Here is a 26186-nt window from a genome sequence, read left to right on the forward strand (position 1 = left end):
ACACCGTCAAGCTACTGCAAATCAAAGCAAGCCGAGCACTCGGCCTCGTCAAGAAGATTGCCAACAGGCACGCCGGCATGAAGGAACGCAGCACGCTGAGGCTGGTCCAGTCGTTCGTCATAAGCCACCTGGCGTACGTGGCCGCCTTTCACAACTGGACCACGGCCGAACGCAATAAGCTCGACGCTCTCATACGCCGGGCATACAAAGCTGCGCTGGGCTTATACACCCACACAAATACACAGAACATGCTCGACTTAGGCTTGCACAACACGCTGAGCGAGATCATAGAGGCGCAAGCAACGGCGCAGATAGCCAGACTGGAAACGACGCGCACGGGCAGGGCCATCCTTGTCGCGGTAGGACACGAAACGAGGCTGCGGGAGAGCAAGAGGCGGCTGCCGCTGGCGCGCGAGGCCCGCGACAGCATCCGCGTCGCACCGATCCCACGGCACATGGATCCAACAGAGAACCATGAGCGTCGCCTGGCCAGGGCTCGCACCCTGGCAGAGACGTACGATGACGACGCCGGCGCCATGTACGTCGACGTGGCCCGATACCCCGACAACCGCCGACATGCCTACACGGTGGCGGTCGTGCAAGCAACCACCGGCAGAGTCGTCGCGGCGTGCAGCGTGCGTGTCGAGAGGGCCACGGAGGCGGAGGAAACGGCCATAGCGCTGGCGGCAACCGCCAGAGGATGCACGACGGTGCTAAGTGACTCGAGGGAGGCAATCGCCAATTTCGCAAGGAACCAAGTGTGTGTGAACGCAGTGAGGGTGTGCGGAGCCCTGGACTCGCGGACGCCGATAACCTTGCGTTGGTTCCCGGCCCACATGGGCAGCGTGGGACCCGTTCGCAACCGCAACGAGGACGCGGACAGGGCGGCGAGGGCGCTAACCGGACGCCCCGTCGGCCGGCGCGCCGCGTCACCTCGTGCGGCCAAAGAAAACAACGACGCCAGAGACGACAACGACAACGCAGAAGACGAGGGGGTGGAAGAACAGGAGCCCGCCCCGATTACAACGTATGGAGGGGTCCTGGAATGGCACAGGGAGCAACGTAAACGCTACCCTGCGCCGCACCCGGACCTCACCCGGCAGGAGGCGGCGCTCCTCCGACAACTCCAAGTGGGAGCGACGTGGACCACGGTGTGGGCCGTGCATGTCACGCCCGAACGATACATCACGGACCAGTGTGCGGTGTGCGGGGCCGCGAGGGCGACCATGACCCACATGATGTGGGAGTGCAACGACGCGGAAGCGGGAACGAATATACTACCGCCCCATCTCGCGCGTGCGGTGCGAGAGACGGATAAGGACACACAGAAAGCCGCCGCGCAGTTTGCGCTGGCGGCGATCACACGCCAGCAGTCGCGGCCGGCACCCCCCTCCTAGCGAGGGAGTGAGAGCCACCGTGACCTTTTAGCCGGCGAGTAAAGATGTTGTTCCCCCCCCCCCCCCCCCCCCCTCGTGAATATCCATGATAAATTGGCCTGCCGAACTTTTAGTCCTTTCGCCCTGTAAGGCTCCGAGATAACTTTTCGCTAGCCATGGCAGGGTTTTGCTGAGCACAGATGTAGCCAGGTGAGAGCAGAGTAGCCTTTCTCGCTTGTAACATCACCTAATTGAAAGCCCTGTCTGCATGCCACCACCACTGCACCGTGTTCACACATCTAAGTTCTAGTTTAATGAGACACCCTGTAAACTTATCATATTGGGCAAGAAGAAACCGCTCGCAAGCCCACAGTCATGCCACAGAGGGTGGGAAGAGCTGTACTGGAGAAATTTTGGGCAGCGAGTCAGAGAACAGACTCGTGTGGAAGGCAAATGAATTGAAGCGGACATGGGCTGGGCATGCAATGCCAAGAACTCACAACCGATAGACCACCAGGTCGACAGAGTGGCTACCAAGAAACGGGACTAGTGGTAGGGGAAGACCATTAACTCAAAGGCAAAAGATTAGCTGGGGTGTCGCAAGGTGGGAACAGTTAAAGGAACATGGGAGAGACCTTCTTTGATGATGATGATGAGTGTTCCATTGTTCCTGTGCTCTGTGTTCCAGAGGGTGAACAAGCTGCAGAGTGTCCTGGACGCCCGCGAGCGCAAGGTGTTCCTGCTCAGCAAGGAGATGGCCGAGATGGCGGATGCCAATGCCGCCCTTCAGAGGTGCGTCCCGAAGATGACCTCCGTTTCTCAGCGCATTTTTCATCCCTCCGCTGTGGTTAAGTTGCATGCCTGACATTCTGCTATATGCTAAACACCTGTTGCCACATTGTTGTGGCTCGATTTGCTCGCTGAATAGGGAAAAAGAGCATGCTCAGTCCTCGTCACATGAGAGCGAAAGTTTGCACTGATGCGTTTAGAATTCGTTCAGTTGCTGCGGAACAAAGAATTGGCCTTTCGCTTTGTGAGGAGGACGTAAAGCTAGGGCATTTCAGTGCTCAAGAACTTGGCATCCAAGAATTTCAGGCGTGCATCTCTTTTTGAGACGAGTACTCAAATGGCGACACACATTTAAACCATTGCTTTCTTCTCGCCTTCTCAGCTTGGAATTGGAGGGAGCACCCAAAGGCGTTGCAAGCATATTGTAATGGATGTGGAGTCTAGAGCATGTGGGCTGAGTTGTTTCGACTGATATGCACACGGCTTTTCTTGTGCGAAAGGTGCAATTCTTTAGTGCTGTTTCCCTCGCACCATTGTCGCTATCAGTTTGGTGGTGACATAACCTGCCACAATGCGCCCAGAAGTCCAGCGGACAGAATCAAGCGGAATACAACCGCACTTAAAGGGACCCTGCAGCACTTACCACTGACTACGAGGTCGCGGGTTCGATTCCCGGCTGCGGCGGCCGCTTTTCTGATGGAGGCGAAAAGCAAAAACGCCCCTGTGTATGAGATTTCGGCGCACGTTAAAGATCCCCAGGTGATCAAAATTAATCTGTAGCCCTCCACTACAGTGCGCCTCATCGCCTGCGTTGCGTCGGCACGTTAAACCCTACAATCAATCAATCAACTTACCACTGACTATTCGTAATGCATTTTCGAGTAAAGTCTATTGTCCCAGCAATGTCCTCCCACAAGAATGATAAAAATTTGTTCACTATCACTGGAGCTACGCGAGATGAAAAATCGCGTAGTCATTCCCTCTCAACTCGACCGTGGGCTACGTGACCAAGGCTGCGTGTGGTTTAGGGGAGGGCTTGTGATGTTCTCTTTGGTGCCCTTCGATGCATCACAGGACAGGAAGTTTTCTCTTTTTCCCCGCAATGTGGAGGGGTCTATTTCTGGTTTGGCGCAACAAAAAAGCAGGCATTCATGCCTGCTCGCAGATGTGCACTCGGGCTGGTGGGGAATTTTTGAAGCAATAAACGTTTCTTGCCAAGTGGACTGGTTTAAAGGGAAGTATTTAGTTTGTCACTTAAACTCCGTACGCATTCAAAACACAAAAGAAGCACTAAAACTGTACGTACAGGTTCAGGTACAGAAGGGGTTGGTGCACAGCACTTATGACGGGGGATTGTCACCTGAAATGCGAGAAATAAACTGTGACGCTGAGCAGCAACAGCCAATAGGACAGCCAACGCTACGATGGCACAGCTAAAGCGGTGCATATTGAGGGAAGTTCAAGAGAGCGCAGTTGCTTTTTCTGCATCTCCAACAGTGATTTGCGAGCTTACTGCTTTACATGCACGTGTCATATATATTTGGCTCAAGTATTCCTAGCAGTGTAATCTAAACGTCGTGCAGGTTTCTTTGCACTGCTCATAATGGGCTGCAGGGTATCTTTAATTGTGTAGGCTGTGTGTGATTAAGCAGTGGCTGAATATCAGTACATCTAAATTTTACAGTACTGATATACTAGTATCAAATGAGACTGCAAGTTTGTGTTACATGCTTGTAGTTTGTAAGAAGTCAATCAACTAGTGCTCTAGCTCTTTCAGTACGGCGCCATAGGCCATCGGACGGCGGTGTCCGATGATTTCAAACGTCCCGCGAAAGCTAAAAACGGCGCCTGGTGGACAACTAACGCCAATCTGGCGTATTTATTGACAACTCATTTTTCGATTTTATCATGTTTTGTTGATATTTCGCGTGCAGAGACCGCGCCAAGAGTGAAATTCGAACCCGCGGTAGTGGCAAGTTGTGTGAAAACGGCGTCCCGCTGTATTTATAAACAAAACGGGCTTCCTACCTGACGACTGTGGCTTTACATTGATGTGTAGGGTCTGGACAACGTACGGTGGGGATATTTTGCCAAATACGCCGTGTCATATCGCGTTATTACCTTCATGATACCCTGGCACTCATGTTAGATTACCGCTACGGAGCGATGCGCGACACTTCTCAAGAGCGCTGGATTTTTTTTTCTAGTTTTTTACCACTAAAGTGAAAAGGATTTTGTGTCGGAACACAAAAAAGTGTGCTTGGATGCATTGCCAACTTACACTCGAGTGGCTTCGAGGAGTGGCACAGCCATCAGTTCCGCTAGGTTGACGGGCTCACAAAAATACCAAACTTGGTGTACAGCGTTGATATATATATTGAATCATAGCCAAAAAATGTAGGAACACTTTGTATATCTTGGAATTCCTAAAATAATTTTTAGGCTCATTACAATCGCCTATATACGTTGCGTGTAAATTTTTGTGTGCATTTCTTTTTATTATTCGACTAATAAACTGTAAATAATTGTACCTTTCACAAAACTACCCCTGTGTTTGTAAGAGCAATCTATAAGCTACAATTACATTCATAGCAATGCTAAATGTTGTAAGAGCAATCTATAAGCTACTATTACATTCATAGCAATGCTAAATGTGTCCACTAGCTCAAAAGAAAAGATAGTTTTGTGGAAGCACTCAAAATCGCCCGTATTTACGCCGTAACGAAAGAGCTAGACTGGTGCTACATCCTGAATTAAGTCATTGCGTGAGTTGAGCTGTACGATTCCACCTTGAGCAAGAGTAAAACAAATTTACTCCCGCATCTTTTCCGTGGGCAGGAAGGGATCGATTGTACCTGCAATGGTGGCTAACGCATTGTGCTGCTGAGCCCAAGGATGATACAGGTTTGATCGCAGCCGCGAAGCCCGCTTTTAAAATGGGGGTGAAAAGCAAAACCACCTGTGTGCTGAGGTTTCGGCGCATCTTAAAGATCCCTAGGCGGTCAAAATTAATCTGGAGCGCTCCACTATGGCATGCCTCGTATCCCAGATGTAGCTTCCATTCATTTCCCTCGAAATTAAAAAAAAAAAAAAGTGATCGTTTGTAGCAGTAGCAGTCCAAATGTTTCATGCACATATCCCTCATTCTTGCACGCGCAGTGCCCTGCAGAAGTCCGAGCAGCAAAGGATCAAGGATAACCAGGACACCTCGCTGCTCACCCAGGAGTTCACCCACCGTCTCGCTCGGCTAGAGACCAGGATGATGGACACAACCAGGGTGAGAAAGTGGCCGAGGACATTTCTGTGGTGGCTTATGGGGGACTGGCTGTTTTAAAGGGGCCGTGGAGACGAAGTTCAAGTTGAGTTCATTACCGTATTTGCTCGCATAATGATCGCAGCCCCGAAGTTTGTCATCAAAATTCGATTTCTTTAAAATTTCCCACACAATGAACGCACCCTAAACTTGCCGCAGCAGTATTGTCATGTGTGTGCAAAGTCTATCTGATGACGATCGTGCCCACCTCTGTTTCCTTCCCTTTCAAAGCGGACATGGCTACGTTATTGCCGCAGACCTGCCGATATTAGCGATATCGGCAAGCATGCGTTGCGTCAATATTGATGAGGAAGAAACTCTCACTAAATGCACGTAATGTACTCGCAAGACAAAGAAAAAAATGCGCTCAGCTTGCTGCGTCGGCCCCCATGTCTGTTTTGATGTCCCGCACTGTGACAGCGGCAGCCACTTATAGGTCGCCCTGTTGTCACCTCACAGCAAACTCGTTCCGTATTTCATGAAAACACTGCATTTTGCGTCACTCTGCAAAGCGGCTGGCGGCGGTGTGCGGAAGTTTATTGTGTTTTTATTTATTATTTTTATTAAGTTCGTGAGACCTATCGTAAAAATTTTGCCCCGCAACTTGCTTGAATTTTCTGTGCTCGAAAGTTTTTCGCGAAAAATTTACCCAGCGTAATGAACGCACCCCTAAATTTGCATCAAATTTTTGGGGAAAAAAGTGCGATCATTACGCGAGTAAATGCGGTATAAAGACTGCTTTTGTGACCAATAACAATGACACCATTGTTATAGCAAACTGCAAACCAATAATTGAGATATTAAAGTATATATATGAAGCAGCGGCAACTCCCCAGGCAATGATTTGATTTTGATTTTTTTTTTCACAACTATGATGTATGAAAACGTATTAAAAACTGGTGTTGCTGGAAAAGGCGTTAAATCATCTGCATTTTATGTCACTGCAATCAGTGCCTAACCAGTATGTGTAGCAGAAGAAAAAAAAACGACTTTGTAGAGCCCTGAAAATCGGTCAATTTCCCGCGGTAATGAAAGGGTCAAGCAGCACCTCTCTGTGGCTGGGCATCTTTATGTATTAATGCTTTGAGCATGAGCTCACACTTGATCAACTGGGATAGAATAGAGCAACTAGAAGTCTGGAGTTATGAGAACATGCTCGGTAATTGTTATTACCAAGGCAATTTTTGTTATTGTTGCCAATGGCCCCCTATTTCATCGTGGAGTGTATTTCGAATGTGGATTTCCAATTTGTTAGAGGCACTAAACGGTGGTGCCTTGTGTCAGCTAGTGGCATGGTTTGAACACATGTGGTGTCCTTTCCGCTTGCGTTAATAAATCGACTCAGCTGATTTGGTTTTGTGGTGTAGAAGTTCATCTTGCTTGCTGGGGGACCTGGGCTTGAGATGTCTTCTTTGTTCTTTCTACCTTGACAAGGTTTTTTTAAATTGGGGATTAACGTAGTGTGTGACACTCTTTTGCACTCTTTTTGGAATTTGGCAGTGTTTCGTATTTCTTTTGTCGGCATTGAAAGCGGGGGCTGTAAATCGCTATGTTGAAGTTTTCCAACACCTCAGGCACTCTGTAGGCCTGTGACAAAATTGAATTCAGCATTTTGTGGAGACTTATTCTACACTATGTGGAATAGTCTACATTATGTGGAGACTTGCTATGCTGTGACCTGGCCTAGCCTCTCCATACTGCAACACTTTGACCATGACAGGAGACAATAGAGCACGTACTAGCAGCTTGAGTTATCGATTGGTGTGTCCATTCTGCGTATCACGGCTCAGTTGATGGAACCAAAATAAGTTGAGTTTGTTTTGGTACTGTTTGTACTGAAAACCTTGCCAAGTGCCCTTTTCGTTTGCAACGTTCTTTTGGGGGGACAGTCCATAATTAGTTATAAGGACATTACGAACCACTACAGGACAGAGAGGCGACGTTACCCCGATCCTCACAAATCGCTTAGCAGAGAACAGCAAGCGATTTACAGGCAGGTGCAAGCAGGATCCTTCCCGCACCCTTACCTTCAAAACAAGATGTACCGGGAAAGGTACGACAAGGAATGCAATTTCTGCAAGTTTCAGTTAGGCACGCTCCAACACATCATTGGAGTATGCGATTTCTACAAGCCAATCCCCCCACCTCTTACCTTTCCCACTACCCCACCCCATCCATCATCCACCCTTACCGAGCGATGGGAGACCTTGTTAACCAGCCCCGCCCTGGAAGACCAGCTCGTCCTGATCTCCAGGGGCCAGGCGGCTAGAGAAGCATATGGGTCCCGTGAAGAGGGAACCACTTCCATCAACGGCGTCTAAGAAGACGTCGTAGTAGCTTGGTTCAATAAAAGTTGTTTCTCTCTTTCTCTCTCTCTCTCTTTTGGGGGGGGGGGGGGGTATTTGGGGGATAGATTTAGCTCCTTCATTAGTGCTGTACGGGAGAGACATTGAGTTCCACTGCCTACCCCGGATTAGTTTGTCGTCAACAATGCCATGGGGAACCGCGGAATAAGACGTGGGACTTGACAATGTTGTAGCGTTACGGTACCGCTGATTTTGCGAGTTCATTCTGTCGTATGAAAGCATTTCGAGGAAGTTCGCTTGTAACAGGGAGAAAGGTTGTGTCAGTGCCTAACGTGTGTTTTTAGTCTGAAGAAGCAGTCGTCAGAACTTGCAGCTTTAAAGTTTGTTTCACTTGCCTTTCAATGCTTGTCTTCAGGAGCGCGACTCCTTGAAGGCAAAGCTCGAAGCCATCCAGCAAGAGGCCGGTTCCAAGTAAGTCTTGCCTAGCGCGTCACTTTTTTTCTTTTGAGGGGCTTTGAAGTTGTTAAGTAAAAGGGGCTCTGTTTTTCCTGTTTGTGACTGCGCTTGTTTAGCGGGACAAATTACGTTCCTAATTTAAATTTCTTTTAGTCTTGCTAATGAAAATAACCTTAGGGTTATAATTCATAAAAATTGGTAGTAAGCAAATAGCACTGGCGTTCTTCTTTTCTTTGTTTTTCTGAAACTGTGAAGGGGGCTAGATGCAGTAGCATGGCACTTTTAGTTGTCTTATGATATGAATTTGTCGGATGTGACAGGTCCTTGTTGGTTGTGCTGCTATTGATTGGTGTTACTTTCACTGGTAAATATGGTTTGGTCTACTACTACAAGACCAAACACTGACCAGCATGCCAGAGAGAGAGCTTGCATATTGCAAAAAAAGCTGATTTCAACTCCCTTTTCACCTCTCACTCTGTCAGAGTCAGCATCTCCCAAATGGATGTCCGCCTTAAGGAAAAGGATGAGCAAATCGCCGAGCTTATGTCTGAAGGTGAGATTCTCGCTTGCCTCTGTATTTATCTTCGTCTCGTATCCTTCGAGCAGTCTTCTTTTCATTTTCTTTTTTAACTCGTACCGTCATTAAAAATGAAAGAATAGATTTGAAGACGTGCGTCTGGTCTTTCTTTTCGTGCAATTACTTGCTGTCGCAACCACCAGTAACGAAGATGTTAAAGCGATTGTCGCAGTCATTCGCCTAAAAAATATCTATTTGAAAACAAAATTTCTAGATATTTTCCGCGTGGATGTTGGTTCCACCTGTAAAAGCTTCTAGAAAGCTTCAAAATTCGAAGTGGAGATTTTTTTTTTTATTCTTTAATGGAGCAAGTAAAAATATTAGTTCACTCATAATACCCACCTTGGGAACGTTTGCTTGAAAGTAATCAGTTAACCGCTCTAGTTCTTTTGGCTAATGTCTGCGATGATTATCCACTTCAGTGAGATTCACGGAACCCTGTTGATGGACAGTGACAACCACATTTGCAAAACTGCTCTCCTGTTGTTAAGAAGAATGTAAAAAAAATGCATAGAAATTCAAGACAATTTTTGTACACTGCATAATGAATTTAAAAAAATTACTTTATTAATTTATTTTGAAGGTTGTAACTGAAGCTCCAGAAGTTCAACTGTTTGATGCAAAAAAAAAAAAGTACTCTTATGCTCTCATGTAATGCAAAAGCAGTAACTCGGTTATTAAATCAGAAAATTACTGCAGACAGTACAAGTGCTGCCCGTTATCTTTAATTCATTGATTATATAGTCTCCAAGGTTTTGTTTTATTTCAAACTCAAAGGAATTTAGTAAACATGTCAGCAAGTTGACAGCATATGGTTGCCAGCATATGTCATATGGCTACGTCAAAACTTGGTAGCAACCAAGGGGAAAGTTCGTGTTCTGCTGCGTGACTTGTGGGGTCTTGTAGGTTCAGTGTAGGAGTATTAACTGCCAGTTTTTAACACAAGGCTCTTGGTTGCAATGGGGTGCAATACGTACATGGCTATGTGTAGGCATTGCCTTGGTGTTGTACTTGTTGCAAGCTATTGTAAATTGCTTTTCTGAAGTATATTAATCAAGACAAAAAATGGAATCTAGGGACAATTAGTTGCTACAACCATCACGACGCATATACCCACAATGCCTAGGAGGGAGCTTGCATGCTTCATGCTTGCATGCTCTTCTCCTCAGGTGAGAAGCTGTCCAAGCAGCATCTGCAGCAGTCGACCATCATCAAGAAGCTGCGCACCAAGGAGAAGGAAATGGAGAACCTCATCAAGACTCACAAGTGGGTCTACTCTCAAAACTGTGCTGGCTATCCCATCATACCATCCTAATTCTTGGAAGGGCAGTCGTTTGTTTCTGTTTAATCCCAAAAACTTCCCTCCGAAATTCTTAAAGACCCCTCATCCGTAGTTAACTGTTAGATGTGTAGAAGTATGGATGGCCGAGCGGTAGGAAGTGACTACCGCGAACAATAGGCCATCAGGCCCGCGAGAGACATGAGAACATGCCGAGCCATTTGCCCAGAACGAACTGTCTTTATTTTCCCAAAACGGCTACTCGCCGCTGTGCCAGGCTTGCATGGCTGAACACAAAACCGTCAGCGCCGCGTGAGGGCGCTGCACATAAGCTAACATTGTAGCATTCACATTCTCATTCAATGCGAGGCACTTGACACAACATGACATGAACACTTTCCCCAGCTCTACAGACAACACATTCCACTCCACCCATCATCGTTTTTTGGGTGACGATGCTATGGTTTCCATTGAACGCATCTTTAAGTATTTGTCGGATGTTAAGTTTCTAAACCTCGTTTCCTATCATGTGTAATCAGAACTGCCCGGATACACCAGCCACCACCATTGTCTTCAACTGTTTTCACTCTTGGCCTTATTGAGCAATTTTAGCGTTTACATCTTCACCCCTCATGTGTAACTAATGATTTGGCGCTCTTTGCCCCAGTTAGCCTTGCGCCATAAAAATCCAACCATCATCATCATTCCCTCTGAAATTCTGGGTATCTTTCTGATCTTTTTCTTTATTAGCTATACTACGGCCCACCTACCTACCTCCTGGTTTAGATACCGCTGCCTTTTGAAATAACATACCTTTTTTTGTCGGGTAGTGAGGGTTTGTTATAACTAGTGTCAGTCACGCAATCCTGATGTCGCGTGTTTGAAGTTCATCTGAGTCGAATAAATAGCCTTTTCAGGAACAGCTGTGAGCTCACATGTCATTGAGTAGTGAAAGCACCAAAATTGTTTGAAACATTCGCTCCTTCCACTGCTGCAAAAGGACCAACTTGTGCAAGCCAATCGTGAAATTCTATCCGGCTTATCCTCGAGATCAATGAGAAAGTGGTGCTTCAAGGTTCAGTCTTGGGCACAGTATTATCGTATCTTTATCACGAGCGCACTTGCCGTTCGAAGGCGAGATGCTGTCGTGCAAAAAAGAATGTACCGAAGCGTATCAGGTCACAGGCTACACCTCTGACATCGAGTGGGAGGGGAGGTTCTTACAACCTATCAGCTGTCTGCAAGTAATCACCTCTGTAGATGCACCTTGCCATACAGCAGTAACGTTTTCTCCTGCTCTTTTTTTTTTTTTTTTTTTTTTCTGATTGAAAAGGGTCTGTGATGCGCACTTTACGCTGTGGTTAAAAAAGCTAATGAGCTTGATGACCAACGCGAGATGTAGTGCACTAGAAGCTGTTGCGTATCACTTGACGGGTCTCTTCTTCGCGGCTGTTTCCAGAGAGCGTCTTGAAGAGCAGAGCAAGGAGCTGGACAGGTTGCGTCGGTCGCTCAGTGCTAAGGATGAGCAAGAGAAGAAGCACATCGGTGAGCATCCTCATTCTCATCCTCGACCTTTCCCTCACTGTCCATCCCGGGTCGAAGACCTGGGCATAACTGCTGAGCTGGTGTTTGGTGGCTTTGGCTGCTGTGAAGAGTTCCCTTAAACGGGCCATACAGACACAAAAAAAGTTTGGTTCATTCAAAATATTTCCTCATTATAGTCATACTGAAACCACTTTTAACATATACGTGGCTCAAATAAGCTATATAAGTAGAAAAAAAAGGAATGGCCATGCAAGCCACTAGCTCATTTCCCGCAACAGAACCTATGATGTTGTATGCCCAGCTCTGTGATCGGCCGAGGCCGGCAAAAGCAAACGCAAATTAGGCAGGGCTTATAAGCTTGCCAGATGAGCTGTTTCAGCTTAAATTCAGGGCACATTCTTTTATAGCTGTAAGAATGATTTGGTAAACAATGGGAGTTATGAAACTACATCTAAACATAGAAGTACCAGTGTGTACTGCGGTTGGTACTGCATGCACTAGGCCTGTTTTAGCTGCGGAGCATTGCGGCGCTTTGGAATTGTCTCAGACGACACTAGCCGATTGACGTAAGCAACGGTCTTACGGGACCGCATTTGTCGAGCGAACGCCATGTTTCATGAAAAGATTATTTTCTACCTTAGCAAAAACAGACCAAGCGCACATATGGTCAGAAACAAAGCAAAGGAGAAAATGGCCCGGCGCGGTATAGTGGCTCCATCTAGGTCGACTAGCGGTAAGCAAGGCTCCGCAGTCGGCTGCCGAGCCTAAAGGCACACTAGGTTTCACTTGAAGACCTGTTCTTGTGACGTCATTGCAGAAGTCGCAGAAGCGCACCATTTGGTGGGATAATCAGTATTTTAACTTGATTATCAATTTCTCAGTGAATGAAGCATCATTTGCTTCCAGGCAAGCGCTGGGAGCACTATAAAACACGAAATCTTTTGAATAAAACAAACTTGTATTTTGTCTGCATGGCCCCTTTAAATGTCTCATTCCTTAAAAAAAAATGGTGGTGTTGTCTGGTGCCTCTGTGAAGAGTGAATAAATAAAAAATACGTGATCTAACGGGATTTGAACCCAGGTCTTTACAGTAGCAGCCCAGTGCTGTACCAACTGTGCTATCCCAGTGCATTTCCAGCATAGAACACAAGTTGCTGTCGATGCTGTTGTTCCTTTCTTCAAGGCACATACACACTCAGGGCTGTCTGGAGGAATTTGGAGGTTTGAGGGGCTATTCTGCCCGCTTCAAAAATTCGCAAAACTATAAATTGGAAACGCAGAAGTTGTAGAATTGTGTGTTCCATGTGACACATGAACGTGACGGCACATTACAGTAAAACCTCATTAAGAGACACTCAAAGGACCCAAGAAACTGTTTTAAGGACGGTCGCAGGTGCACGCCGTAAGCAAGAGGCAGACCCGGGAGCTCCGCGTCACCAGTTTATTACAAGAGCGAACTGTTCTAGAGATCTCTCGCGCTGCCCCTTCACGCACATTGCCCGCGATATTGCTGCGGATGCCAATCGACATTGGAGGTTGACCATACAACAGAAACATGCCTCTTGTAACCAAGGTCTCTTGTATGCAATGTTGCTCACGTGGTAAACGTAGGAAAATCAACCAAACCGTTTTCATTCAGATGCCTCTTATAACCAAGTGTCTCATGTAACGAGGTTTTACTGTAGTAGAAAAGGTGCGCACACCAGACACAGAGAACCCTGATTCTTGGGAAGCTGTCGTGTGCCAGTCTGCTTGCTGACATTATTCATGCTGTTAGACGAAGAGACGAAAAACAGTGAGATGCATACACGGTGTAGGAGAAAAGAAGCTGGTCGAAGTGATTTGTGCCAAAAGACAAAGCAATGAAAGCAAGAAACGCAAGTATGACACAGCAGTAAATAAGTTCTTAATAAGAATCACCAGGAACTTTTGCCTTCAAAGCGTGTAAGCAGACTGAAGTGCACTGAGGGATGTTTTAGATGCGACTGCATCTCATTCACTCGCCTTGTCCCTCCATACGGCGTTGTTGTTGTCCGTCCACACCCCTCCCCCATTCTCCTTGCCGCGCGAGCTGCGCTCTCCGCCGCTCAGCCCCTCTCCTCTCCGATAGCAAACACTCTCTCGCAAGGGTCATTGGAGTGGATTCGATTGGGTTGTATTGGCTTGGCTTGGATTCGATTGGATTGGATTGGATTTGGAATGGATTGGATTAAAGTGGATTGTGTTGGATTGTGTTGCATCATAGCCGCGCCACGTTGCGTCATAGCCGCGGCAGGGGGTTCACAGCACGTTTCACGTGATGGGAGAATCAACCTAACGGAAACAACAACGGAACCCCCTTTGCGTCGCATCTACACAGGGTTTCCCGCAAGGGGAGGTGGGAGAAATTTTTTTGGCATTCAGCTGACAGTCAGCCTGGTTTGTAGATTATTTTGCAACAGGCCTACATCGGGCATCTTGTAAGATTGTTCCTGAGAAGACACTGGCACATGACATAGAAGAATTTTAAAATATGTGCGGCTGTTTCAAACCAACTGCGAGTGGAAGGAAGTTTTGTGAGTGGAATGGGAGTAGCTTGTATCAGAGGAGCAGTTGTACTGATGTGCTGTTACGGCTTGTTAAAAGAAATGCCTCAAGTATGTGAGAATCAAACTGTTCACAAAGCTTGTGAGTGTGTTGACATAGCGTTTTTGGATAGGCCATTGTGCACAACAGGCTTATTGATGAGCTCAAATGGCACCAATTGGCACTGCTTACATATCAATTAGAATAAGTATTAACAATTAGACAGGACAGTGTTGCTGTTCACAAATACGAATGCCTGGTTGGACATGCCTAAGGAACTGCATGCCTATAAGGTTGTCTGTAGGGGAGGTCTAGACATCGTCAGGTTCTTTATAGTACACCAGAAAGGACTGGGTTAGCTCAATAAAAGTTCATAATGGCTGTAACCACAGTCCAGAACAAGTTGATGCTAGGCAGACGCTTCTTGCTGAAGGTCTTGCTTGTTTTACGAAGGAAAAGGCAAAATGCTGTCTTATGCCATTCATCTAAAACTTGCCTCACAGGTTGGCAATGTCCTGTGACAATGTTCCCACAAGGCGACAGCTAATTTGTTGCGAGTCTTCTTAGAGTTGTCATCTCTCAGGTTTATTTTTGTCAGAAATCTTGTTTGGTTTTACTTATTTTTCCTCCTCTCACTCTTTCATTTCTTCTTCAGACACCATTCGGCACCTGACATCGTCAACACAGAAGTTGGAGAGAGAAGCGACATCTCTGCAGGTGGGGAAACAACCGGTGATAAGATTGGAAGGTAGTTTGTGTCGGAGTCATACTGCGTAAACTCTAGGATGAGGACCGTAATTGGCACTCCTATGTGAAGGAGGTGTGCAGTGGCCTTGAGGTAACTACCGTGCTTTTGTTAGGGGGGGGCGAGTGTGGAGCTCCTTGAAACGTTAAACAACCATTGTGGAGTAGTGCACTAGAGGTACACTATGTACAGTCATGACTTGCTTGATAAAAAGTGAAGGGGACATTACGGCACCCTGTATGTGGTCATTCTTATTTGTCTAGTCTCCTGTTAATTGCCCTGCATATGTCCAAATGAATGGAGCAGCTGGCTGCCTGAAACATTACCCGAATGCAATTTGGTACATTGATCTATACTCGCAAAAAAATGCTGCAACTAATACTCGTACAACTTGCTGCATTCTTTGGAAGTTTAAAGTATGTTTTCTTTTTCTGGTTTATGTTTGAATGCTGAGAAGGTTACGCGCCGTAGATAATTCTGTCACCTCACTTCCCTTTCTTTTTTTTTTCTTTGAGAACTTGCATTGCAATGTTTTCATTTTTCCTTTTTTTAAAACAATTTTCATGTTGGCAACCCTAGCAGGACTGTATGTGCACAATTTCTCTCTCATCTTGTCATTGTTAAATGACTCCAGTGTAAGTCAAGAAGTGAGTCATATCGTGTGACCATAACAAAACTGTGCTCTTCAAATCAGATCAGGCCATGAACATGATTCGTGCCGTTTACCTATGCTTGGTGATTCACATCACAACAACTGCTATGCTAGTGAGGAGCATGCCATGAAAAGCTCTTGCCCGAAGTCATGCCCGTTCTATCTAGTAGAACTCTATGCATTTCTAAAGCTGCTAGTTAAGTTGGTAGTTCTGAAGTGTCCTTTGAAGTAGCATCCGGTATTACTTCCTGGTACGCGTTCTGTGAAAGTTGATTTTGGCAGTTATGTCTATCGGTAGTACCTAAAAGTCAACCTCTGCTGTTCTAGTGAAGGAGTATAGATATAGTTTTAGTCCTAACAACTCGTCGGCCCTATTCGATGCGCTCATTGACCACTCTTTTTTCTAAGATGGCCTGTCCTCTCGTTCTGTGCCCAATTAGGAGTCCCTCAACGAGGTTAACAGCAACTTGGAGGATGCTCTGGGAAAGCTGGACGCTGCTTACAGGTCAGTTATGTATTCTGCCTTCTCCAGTGCTGTGGCAGGTTTGAGCTTGCGTGCAGAAAAAACGCCACTTGTTGATGCAATTTGACTTTTAACTACAATTTATTTGAGGCTTTAGACCCTGTGTCCTGTGTGCATGCTTCCTATCTTACCATTGCTCAAGGGTTCATGAACAGGGAAAATTCTTGCCGAACAATTTTAAAAGGAAACCTAGCGAGGTGTACTACTGTTGGGCAAGTTGGTAGGTCATGCTGAAATCCTTACAGTGCAAAAAGGTGCAAAGACAAAAAAAGACTCATTCCATTTCCTTTTTTGTCTTAGTTCCTTTTTACACCATAAGTATTTCATTCGAAGAAAAAAAAATACTCGCAACAAAGCCAGCAAGTTTTATGCTATCGCTCTGTGCTCCAACCTTGCGTAGTAAATGGCATGTTTTGCAGGCTGGCACTACTGCATTTGCATAATTGTTTTGTTTTTAGACAGCAAATTTTTTCGTTGTCAAAATCTCTTTCAATAGATGCGTCTTGTTCACCTCACAACTGTCTCACAGGCAGCTGCTGTGTTTGATCACCTTCGTCTCGTTTTCTCGTTTCTTCTGCAGCGAGATAGCGGAGTTGCGACACAACAACTCTGAGTTTGAGAAGCAGGCTGAGGAGGCATCGCTGAGTGCCAAGATGGCGGCCGGCGAGGAGGCACGGAGGTCGGTCCCGCGTTTTTTGTTCCGAGTGCTCTAAGCATGCTGTCGGTGTTTTCACTTTCGGTGTTTTCAATTTGTTTCAATCCGGCGTTTTCATCTTCAGTGAGTGATGTGTTTCAATCTGTCTGTTGTTGGCTGAACCTAACATGCGTCTCCTCTTCGGAGCCTACAGTGTGTGCACTAAGTTAGCTAGACGGGTTTGAATCTGTCAACCGGATTCAAACCAGTGGTTGGGTGTTATCTCTATGATTTGGATCAATCCAGAGAGTTCATATCCAGACCACAGAAGTGTTTGGACGACCCAACCGTTGTGGTGGCACATCTTGCAGGGCCATGGACCAGGCACGATCCGAGGCGCTGGTGGAAAAGGCCTCCCTGCTCCAGCGGATCGAGGAACTCCAAGTGGCGCTTGCCATGGCGGACCAACGGAGCGAGCGGCGCGAGGAACTGCTGCACACCAGCGTGCGCGAACTCCAGCAGGTCCGTCTGTGTGCACTTTTCTCGTTCGGCCAATTCGATAGTTGATGCGTGTCTGCCTTTGGCATGAAATGGTGCGTGGCATGTCTTCAAGGGATTGACTGTTACCGTATTTACACCATTCTAACAAGCACCCGTTTTCATTAAAATTTGCCTTCAAATTTGTGCGCACGTTACTATGTGGCTCAAAGCTGAATTCAACTTCAAAGCAGCCAGCAGCATTTCCATGGACATGGCCTCCCCCAAAAAATAGAATTTTAAATCTTTGCAGTAGAGTCAACGCAAAGTAATATTTTTCGAATTTTTCTACGTAAATTTCCCTGCGCGTTGCAATCGGAGAACGTTACAATCATGCAAATGTGGTATGTGAGGTGGTGGATGCCTAATACTGGCGACGAGAAAGAAAGAAAACAGAGGGGAAAGTGTTCCAATCTTTGCCTTGTTCATTGCACCTCAATTAATTATGGGCATCTTTTCTATAATTTTGGGGGGGTGATTGCAAACTTGTAAAACACCAAAACGGGGACATTGAAAACCAGCGAGAAACATTGAAAAATGATTAGTAATTGTGCGTCGTCAGCTGCTGTTATTACAAATTAAGAGAGATCAATGCAGATAGTGTTTCAATCGAACTTTTGGGTGGCCTTGCTACTAGAAATTTCCCTGTTCACAGTCAAAGCTTGGTCTAAACTTGAGAATTTTCCGTTCTTTTTTTAATCTTCACAGCAACTCCAAGAGGCTGAGGCACGGAACCAGGAGATCACTCAGAACCTTTCCTCAGGTGGGTTGGTGAAGTTGCAGCTGATTATAAATGCAGCAGCGTTGTTCTCGTAGCCAAGTAACGTTATGTGGTTGCATCTAACCCTCATCATTACTCATACATAACCTGCATAGAGATTAGCATTCGGTGCAAACTTTTCTGTCCCCTTTGCTGGGGAGACCGCTTCGAGGACATAGAGAAGCAACGTTTCACCAAAGGTTACATTCCAAAATGCTTCCGGCACCTCACTAGGAAGTACCGTACTTTCGCGTGTATAACCCGCACCAAAACTGAAACAATTTCAGGGGTGAAGTGGAGGTGTGGATTATGTGCGAGGTATTTCCCTTGGTGCAGCTTCGCGGCGCTGTAATGCCCCTACAGCAGCAATAGCGACTATGCCAGTTATCCCATCGACAGTGCTTATTTTGCGCACATAGCTCAACAATATACCTACCTGAAAATATGTGTGCAGCGAGTCATCTAGTTACGTATTCAGCTAGGTAAGTTCTTTTACACAAACAAATGTGTAATGCTGCTTGAGTAGTAGATTTGGTGCATCCTCTTATGTATAAAATATGTGGGCAATACGCGGGGATGTATTTTTTTTATTCGTCGATGGAAAGGGGGGATGTGGGTTATACGCGCGAAAATGCGGTATGCACCCCAACGGTGGGTGTAGCTTATTTCATGCATCATTCTATTGTACCGAGTGTCACCACGTAGCTGACCGAGTGTCATCGTTGTTACAGCAACGCGACCCCTGCTTCGTCAGATCGAGAATCTCCAGTCGACGTTCAGCGTTCAGTCCGCCTCCTGGGAGAGAGTGGAAAGGAGTCTCACCGACCGGCTCAGTGAGTCTTCTGCTTCTCCGCCTTGCACTTGTGCTAAGTGACATTCTAAAAGGCTGTTAGGTTTAACCATTTTCACGCTAGTATAGGCTTATCAACATTGGTGATGTGCATTGAAAGAGTACTGACTTAGCTACAATGACATTTCGTTGAGGTCATGGGGTCGGGGTTGTAGGAATCTCTGTGTCTCTCTCTTCCTATTCTGTTTGTTGGCTACATTTTAGTGTTGGGCCTGGTACACAAATGTTGTTTTATTTTGTCTACTTCACTTCCGGCCTAATACTACTCTAAATATTTATGTAGCACCGCAGAACAGCAGTGAAGAAAGAATGCATCCTTGCACAAGGGAACAATAAAGTTAGGGTGGGATGAGGGATCTATTACTGTGCTGCTGTGTTGAGTGCATTTGCATTGTCATTGTTCACACTTGCATTCTTGTGTCTACGTTTTTTTACTAGGCCTACGAATGTGCTCTGCAGTTGTGCTTTATTCCTTTCTTTATCTTTTCCTTTTTTTGTATTTGTATTGTATGTGCATTGGAAAGTTCTTATTATTTGGAGAGTTCCTACCACTCCTTTCAAGAATGTCCATGGGGCCATGAGAGCATGTTGAACAAGTAAATAAAAAATTAAAGCCGTTCCACTGAATGTGAAAGCTGTCGGAAGTGCAGAGCAGTGATCCGCCATAATGGGCTGTAGCGCCGTTATCCGCTCACTGTTACCACCCAATGCGATTCAAATTTCCCGCCTTCGCAGTGCTTGCGCGCCCCCTGCCTGAAACTGCGCCAGCGGGAATTCTGTTGTACTTGCTTTTCCTCCTGCATGGGCCGGGCGTTGCACTGCCACTTTTTTTCGCTTACTATCGTAAAAACCAGCCCAACGAGCGTTCCTAACTAGATGAACACAGGCGCTGCCGGTTAATTATGTATATTTTGCCTCAAATGTACCTGCAGTCTTCTTTGTGGTAAACTACGGGGAGATGTATGACTAGCGCTAGCGGTTCACTAGTTTCGAATGCTTATGGCTATATAAACCACTTGGCTTTCAAAGCCCCTGGGTTACACCGCGACGACAGCCGCTACGACGACAAGACAAGCCCCTAGAGTGCTCTGCACTTAAAATAAAAGCGCGGTTGGCATGGCGTGCAAGTGGTATGCGAGAAACGCCCTGTTACATGCAGACTCCTGAAGCTGGGGCAAGCATGCCTCAAGTTTTTTTAGGGAGAGGGAAGAGATGGTTATGGTGATCCACCGATGCATCTTGCAGTGATTCTTTTCTCCTCCTCCTCCCCCTCCTGTTTGACGCAGACGAGTCCCAGACCCACGCCACCTTACTGGCCGAGCGCGAGCGGGCCCTGAGCGACAAGTGCACAGACTTGCAGATGCGGCTGGCGGCGCTGGAGACCCAGAACGCCACACTGCGCCGGGAGAAGCAGGAACTGGTCGCCGAGTGCGACACGCTGAGGGAGCAGAGCGGAAGCCTGGAGGAGTTCGAGCGCAGGTGCAGAGGCCTACTCCTTTTAAAGCGAAAGATTTCTTTTGCCCTTGCTACACGAGCGTTTCGAAGGCCTCTGAGTCAAATGTGATTGAGTTAAATTAAGTCAAAATGAATTTAATGTAATTGAACGCAGTTGAGTGGAATGCCTTTAAGCAGCTACAGAGCATTTTTCAAAGGCATTTGGTTGAAATGCCATTTGAGTCAGAGGGGCACCACCGACAACCTCTGAGGTTCTAAAAGGCCTTTGAAGCGCGTACGATCGTACTTTTGGGCGCAGTTTCTGCATGCCGCAACTACAAAAAAAATTTCGAGTAAAACTGTGTTTTTGAAGTGCACAATCTTCATAATTTATCGCTTGTTTCTGTCCTCCATCACTTGCTCTACAATTACAAGGGAACTTGGTACTCTTTAACACCAGTGGTGTGAAAAAAAAAAAAACTTTGTTTTGTGCACACTTGTAGATTTTTGTTATCAATGTAATCACTAGTAATTACAGTGGAATCTCGGTCATACGAATCTCAAGGGGCGGCAAAAATATTCGTATCACCCGAAAATTCGTATCATCAGAAAACGAGAAAAAATGGAAATGTGCTGCGCATGCGACAGGCGGCGGCAATATGGCGTCGGCTCTTGCCGCGAAGAGGTGCAGGTAGCTTCAGCAACCGCTTCTAACCTTTTGTTAAAACGGAGCTCAATGTGTAAATTAAATTGCAGATGCGGGAAAGGAGCTGACAGTATGGGAGAAGCACTATAAAATGTAATCTACGCCAAATATCCACCGCGGAGGTGGCCCAGCCAGCTGCTGCTAGCGCTCCGAAATTGCCGCAATCACAATGAGGCGCGCGTCTCCCTATTGGCGCAAGTCGTGAGGCTCCTCCCAATGCAGTTGGGCTGGCGCCTGGGTGCCGGGCTGAATCGTCAGCGCGGGCGTCAAAAGAACGCGCGCTCATCGCCGACGCGACGCGCGCACACGAACTCAAGCCTGAACCGCATGCCATCCGGGCGCGTCGGCGTTTGCGCGCGCGTTCTTTAAAATGACGCGCGCGGCAGTGGGAGGAGCCTGCCGACTTGCGCCAACGGGGATGCACGCTCTTCATGGCGGCAGTTTGAAAGCGCTCCGGACAGCCCGCTGGCTCCGCCGGAGATGTTTAGGCTTACCACGGCGGCGGATATTTGATAGGCGCTTTCCCTAGCCGCGCGGACGATGCTTTACAGTGTCGTTTTCGGACTCATCAGCTCCCTTACTTCATAAGCAACTTCTTTTGTTCTTAATAAAGAGCGGTCAGAAGCGGTCGGTCGAGCCACCCGCCCTACTTCGCGGCCGTTGACGCCGCCATGTTGCCGCGGCTTACCGCGCCGCGCGCCGCATGCGGGTGGTATTCGCAGTGGCGTCAGCGCGCCTGTGGCGTGCGCGGCGCGTTTTCGTGAGCAGAAAACGCTCCATGCAGTTCACGCTTAATGATTTTGTGCCTGCGTGCGACCAAGGCCACACGGCCGCACAAACACTCCCGCCTCCCGTCCACGCCGCAGTCATCTGCTCGCGGCTCGCGTGTTCGTATCACCCGCACCGGGTGATAAATGCGAACGGATCATCCGAATTTTTTTACATTGCGTACAATGCATTTTGGCCGGGGAATTTTGAAAATTCGTATCACAACGAAATTCGTATCAATCGAATTCGTATCACCGAGATTCCACTGTATGTTTATTGCCCATTTTAACTATACCATGAAATTTTGATATAAAATGAAAACAGGGCAGCAGGTGCGACACCAAAACATGGCAGGTGAACGTGTATCGTGTAGACCGGTGGAACTCTTTCCGGTGCAAATGGTGTTTGAAATTTCAAAGGTCATTCGACTCAAATGTCCTTTCAGATGCTCGTGTAGCCAGGTATTAGTGTGACCAATGGCGCCCTGTCAAACAACTAATGCATTTCCCCATAGACCGGTTGGTCAACCGGAAAGCTCTGAGATCTTTAGACGCACGGCACATTTATAAAACCGGGCTTCTTTTTTCATTATTTCAGAAAATTTACTAGAAAAAAATCGCGAAAAAGAAACAGTTCTAGACACGCATCGATCGTGAAGAAAGAGTGCCATAGTATACCTTTACCTCATAAACCACGTATCGGTATACATTTAGATCGTTCATACATGTGTTTACTTAGTGCGTGGAAATCGTCGCATGGATCCATTCTTCGTTTGCGATGTAGGTCTTTGAAGTTTTGAGGATCGATTGGATGCGCTGTTAGCTTTCGTGCTTTTCTCAACTTTCTTTCGTAAGGGATTGTAAAGTTTTTGACTTGGGCAACGCAACACTTGCGCGAAGCTTAGTGATGGCTTATGTGGGCCCTTTTTACGGCGGAAGCCTTACGTGGCCTGTCATGTGATAACCGGGCGTTATGCTGTTGTCCGCTACAGACAATGGCCACCACTGCAAACAGTGAATTAAAAAAAACGTATTTGAGTTTACACCGGTTTGACCCGGGCTTTCAGAGCAGGAGCTGGGTTTGCCTAGTGTGTGTGAGGCTGACGTCGTATCGTGTGACAAGTTGAACAGGCAGCGGCATGCCAGCTATGGAGGATTGCGTCACCAGTCTGTCTATCGGAAGTAGTTTGAGCCAAAGTACGAAGAAACGAAAGCTAAGAGAGGGAAGCAATTGCAATGTGGCCGTAACGAAGACTTTGAGAAGTATCACCAGGGAAAGCTGTAATGCTTCTGTCTTCAAAGCACGTAAGCAGAGTTAAAGGGTCCATGAAGGCTCTTTCCCTTTTTGTCCCTAAAATTTCTTGCACTGCACTTCTTTTTTTTCCCACAAGCAAAATGCTTTTCTGTAGATCCTTGACACGGTGGTGTTCTACTATGTGCTGTCTGTACTGCAGTAATGCTGAGCAGATGTAGAACTCCCCTTGTAGGATACACAGACCATCACAGGTTGTCACAAGTGTTCTACTCAGTGGCGTAGCCAGAAATATTTTTCGGGGGGTGTTTTGCGCGCCAGTACAAAAATTGAAAGAAGCAGGTCTGCGCCCACGCAATATCTTATGTTCATTTTCTCATCTTATTTTCATCTACTTTTAAATTTATAGGTGAAGTGGGTAAGAAGCATGGGTGGCGAAAAAAAGGCCGAAAGTTGGGATGCACCACTCAGAAAATTTTGGGGGGTTTTCTGACACCGAAACATCCCCCCTGGCTTTGCCCTTGGGTCTACTTCACTACCTTTTTGCGGGATATCGCAACGGGACTGGCTGACGTTTTGAATACCTCATTGCAGTCAGGGTTTAGTTGGAACACTGCTGAGCTAAAATTACCCTTGTAGGGACCGGTGACGACAAGAACAAGATAGAGGCTCTAATTCAGCTACAACGTTGTTCATTGAAGTGTCAAGGCAGGTTCAAGGCGAACTGCAAGTGCTCAGATGTGTGTGCCTGCATTACTAGAACAAATGCAAAACGCTATAATGGAATTTAAACTTTTCTAGGCTACGAGGGTGAATTCACTGAGAAAGGGCTTCAGAATTTGTTGCTGTTGTGTTTGCTGTCTCAAAAGAGCATGAACCTTTATCAAGAATAAAGCAACCTTTCTGAAACGCAGCCATTCTATCAGTCTTCCTGTTACAAGTTTGTAAGTGCTGCAGTTCGTACAAGCAATTCTGGAGTACTACACAATTTGGTGAGTGATTAAGTACACAATTTGGTGAGTGATTAAGTAAAAAAGGCATTGTTCACGATGCCTGTTGTTACGGTTGCAGCAACCACCAAATATCAATAATTTTATCTTTTACTTCTTTTTTTCTTCTTCATTTTGTTTTGTTTCAGGGAAAGCAACTTGAAGGCAACCAAGGCCAGGCTTGAACAGGCCTTGAAGGCCCTCAGAGCTGAGAAGGTGAGGGGGCAGTGATTATGTGCAGTTCTTGTGGGTGCAGCAGAAACCATATTGCACCGCCTTGCTTTTGCCACCAATGGACAGTGGTGAAAGTTCTAGCAGCTGTGTCATAGTACTTGCACTCTTGATATTAGGGGCAAAGCACCTTAGGGGCTCGGGCTGTCGGTGTTTCGCGTCGGCGTCGTCTCATGTCATCACGGTAAATCAAGTTGTCAAATGATGGTCAAAAAACAAGTGTATAATGGATCAAACTGGTTCAGAATAAACTAACATGATTTAAACTAATTTAAAATACAGGACTTGTCAGGGTTTAATTGCATTAATAACAGAAATTTGTTAAATTCCATCTCAAAATTGGTTTCAAATGCCAGGTTTTCTTCTGTAAAGCATACTTCTTAGCATGCAGCGACGTGCGACGCGAAGACAACTTACGGGCAGTCTGTCTCTCATTTATTTGCTTAAATCCGGTTCCGCGCAAGAGAGGGCGCCACAGACTCAGCAAGTGCGCGATTGCTCCTCTCACTGGCGCTTCTCCAGCGCCCAATCAGCGTGCCGTGTGGCAAGGGAGAGACTTGCAATCTTTGAATACACTTATACACTTTATGCTTCGCTGTTCCCCAGGTTTCATGTTAGTGGAGATGGCCCCGGATTTTTTTTAGTTGTGGTGCAGTCTTTCAGCCAGCATTGCTGAAAGGAATGATAAAAACGGGACCTCTGTTTGGTCCTAGCGTTCCACAAGATAGAATAACAAGCTTTTTTTTTATTCGCCTGGAACGATTGGAAGCTGCTTGGGCAGCTTGTGTATTCCACGGCTGCTGTGGAGGATTTGCAACACCAGATGAAAACTATGGACCTACAGGGGTGTGCTTGGTGCTAAATTGTTGAGGCCGGAAAATAGGCAGTCAGGTAGCAAATTTCTTGCCGACTTCTGCCTATTGACTTGCGCCCTTTATTTCAGTCCTGTATTCGTGCCAGCACTTTCACCTCTGTACACGTTCGTTACTTGTGTGCATCGACTTGCCGCATTCCTTTTTTGTTGCTGCTGTTAATAAAGCAGGGACTTGCTTCTCACCGAATAAAAGGTAGTGCCTGGCTGTGTATGTGTGCACCACTACAATTTGCAAGTAAAGGGCAAGTAAATTTTCATTAATCTTCCTCCACTTTGCGAAAGGGGCTTCTGCGAAGTGGAGAAAGATGAATGGAACTTTCACCGCATCTGGTGACAGAGTGGAAAAGGTAGAATGGCAGTCAAGAGCCTAAGCAGACAGATAGCGTTAGGGTTTGGAAACATATGCAGCTTGCTCGCTTAATCATTATTCTGAGGCTTATTTAGCTTGGTAATGAAATGCGTATACAGTGTTATGAAAAGGTTCTCCTGCGCACAATAAAACCGCGTTATTACATTTATCAAAGGGCTGCGAAAATAAAAATGTGAAATGTGGGGAAATTATCCGAAATTATGTTGAAATAAAAATGTTAACTGTGCGACTGAGCTTTCGCAACGCGACTGCCGTGAAAGCATGGTACCATGAAACCTGGTCTCAATGCAAAAATATTTCAGTGCTACAAATATTGGCAATTTGAAACGGTTTGTAATACATAATTTTCTCTGCATACACTATAATAAGATTGCACATACTTCTGATTAACGGTCATCAACTGATTGTCTGTGTATTTTTTAGAAAAACAGGTGCCTATCTAAAAATGAGACATTTACTTTGTTTAATGTAGTTGCTGTGGTTATTTTTATGATTTTTGCATAAAGACGACAAGTTTTCAGAAAAATTATTATTTTTCAAAGCTTTCTCAAGTTTGTTGCCACGAGATTTTACTCTAACCAGAAGCACATAACGGAGTTCTACCATACCAATTTTTGTCACCTGTGTTGTTGAGCCTTTGCCAACCTGTCGAGGCA

General features: G+C 46.3%; 1 protein-coding gene across 1 annotated transcript in view; it reads left to right on the forward strand.

The window, feature by feature from the left end:
* Positions 1-26186, forward strand: part of Tmf (TATA element modulatory factor) — a 47073-nt gene that overhangs the window by 8114 nt on the left and 12773 nt on the right. Inside the window, exons 6-19 of the mRNA XM_077669926.1 lie at positions 2065-2168; positions 5325-5442; positions 8200-8255; positions 8723-8793; positions 9987-10083; positions 11556-11641; positions 14862-14923; positions 16044-16108; positions 16707-16805; positions 17132-17282; positions 18006-18060; positions 18789-18890; positions 20194-20386; positions 24205-24271. Coding sequence (XP_077526052.1) covers positions 2065-2168; positions 5325-5442; positions 8200-8255; positions 8723-8793; positions 9987-10083; positions 11556-11641; positions 14862-14923; positions 16044-16108; positions 16707-16805; positions 17132-17282; positions 18006-18060; positions 18789-18890; positions 20194-20386; positions 24205-24271 — 1326 coding nt within the window. The remainder of the gene's footprint in view (positions 1-2064; positions 2169-5324; positions 5443-8199; positions 8256-8722; positions 8794-9986; positions 10084-11555; positions 11642-14861; positions 14924-16043; positions 16109-16706; positions 16806-17131; positions 17283-18005; positions 18061-18788; positions 18891-20193; positions 20387-24204; positions 24272-26186) is intronic.

Source organism: Haemaphysalis longicornis, unplaced genomic scaffold (assembly GCF_048455015.1).
Source record: "Haemaphysalis longicornis isolate Haplotype H1 unplaced genomic scaffold, Haemaphysalis longicornis Haplotype H1 scaffold_5, whole genome shotgun sequence".
Classification (NCBI taxonomy): Eukaryota; Metazoa; Arthropoda; class Arachnida; order Ixodida; family Ixodidae; genus Haemaphysalis; species Haemaphysalis longicornis.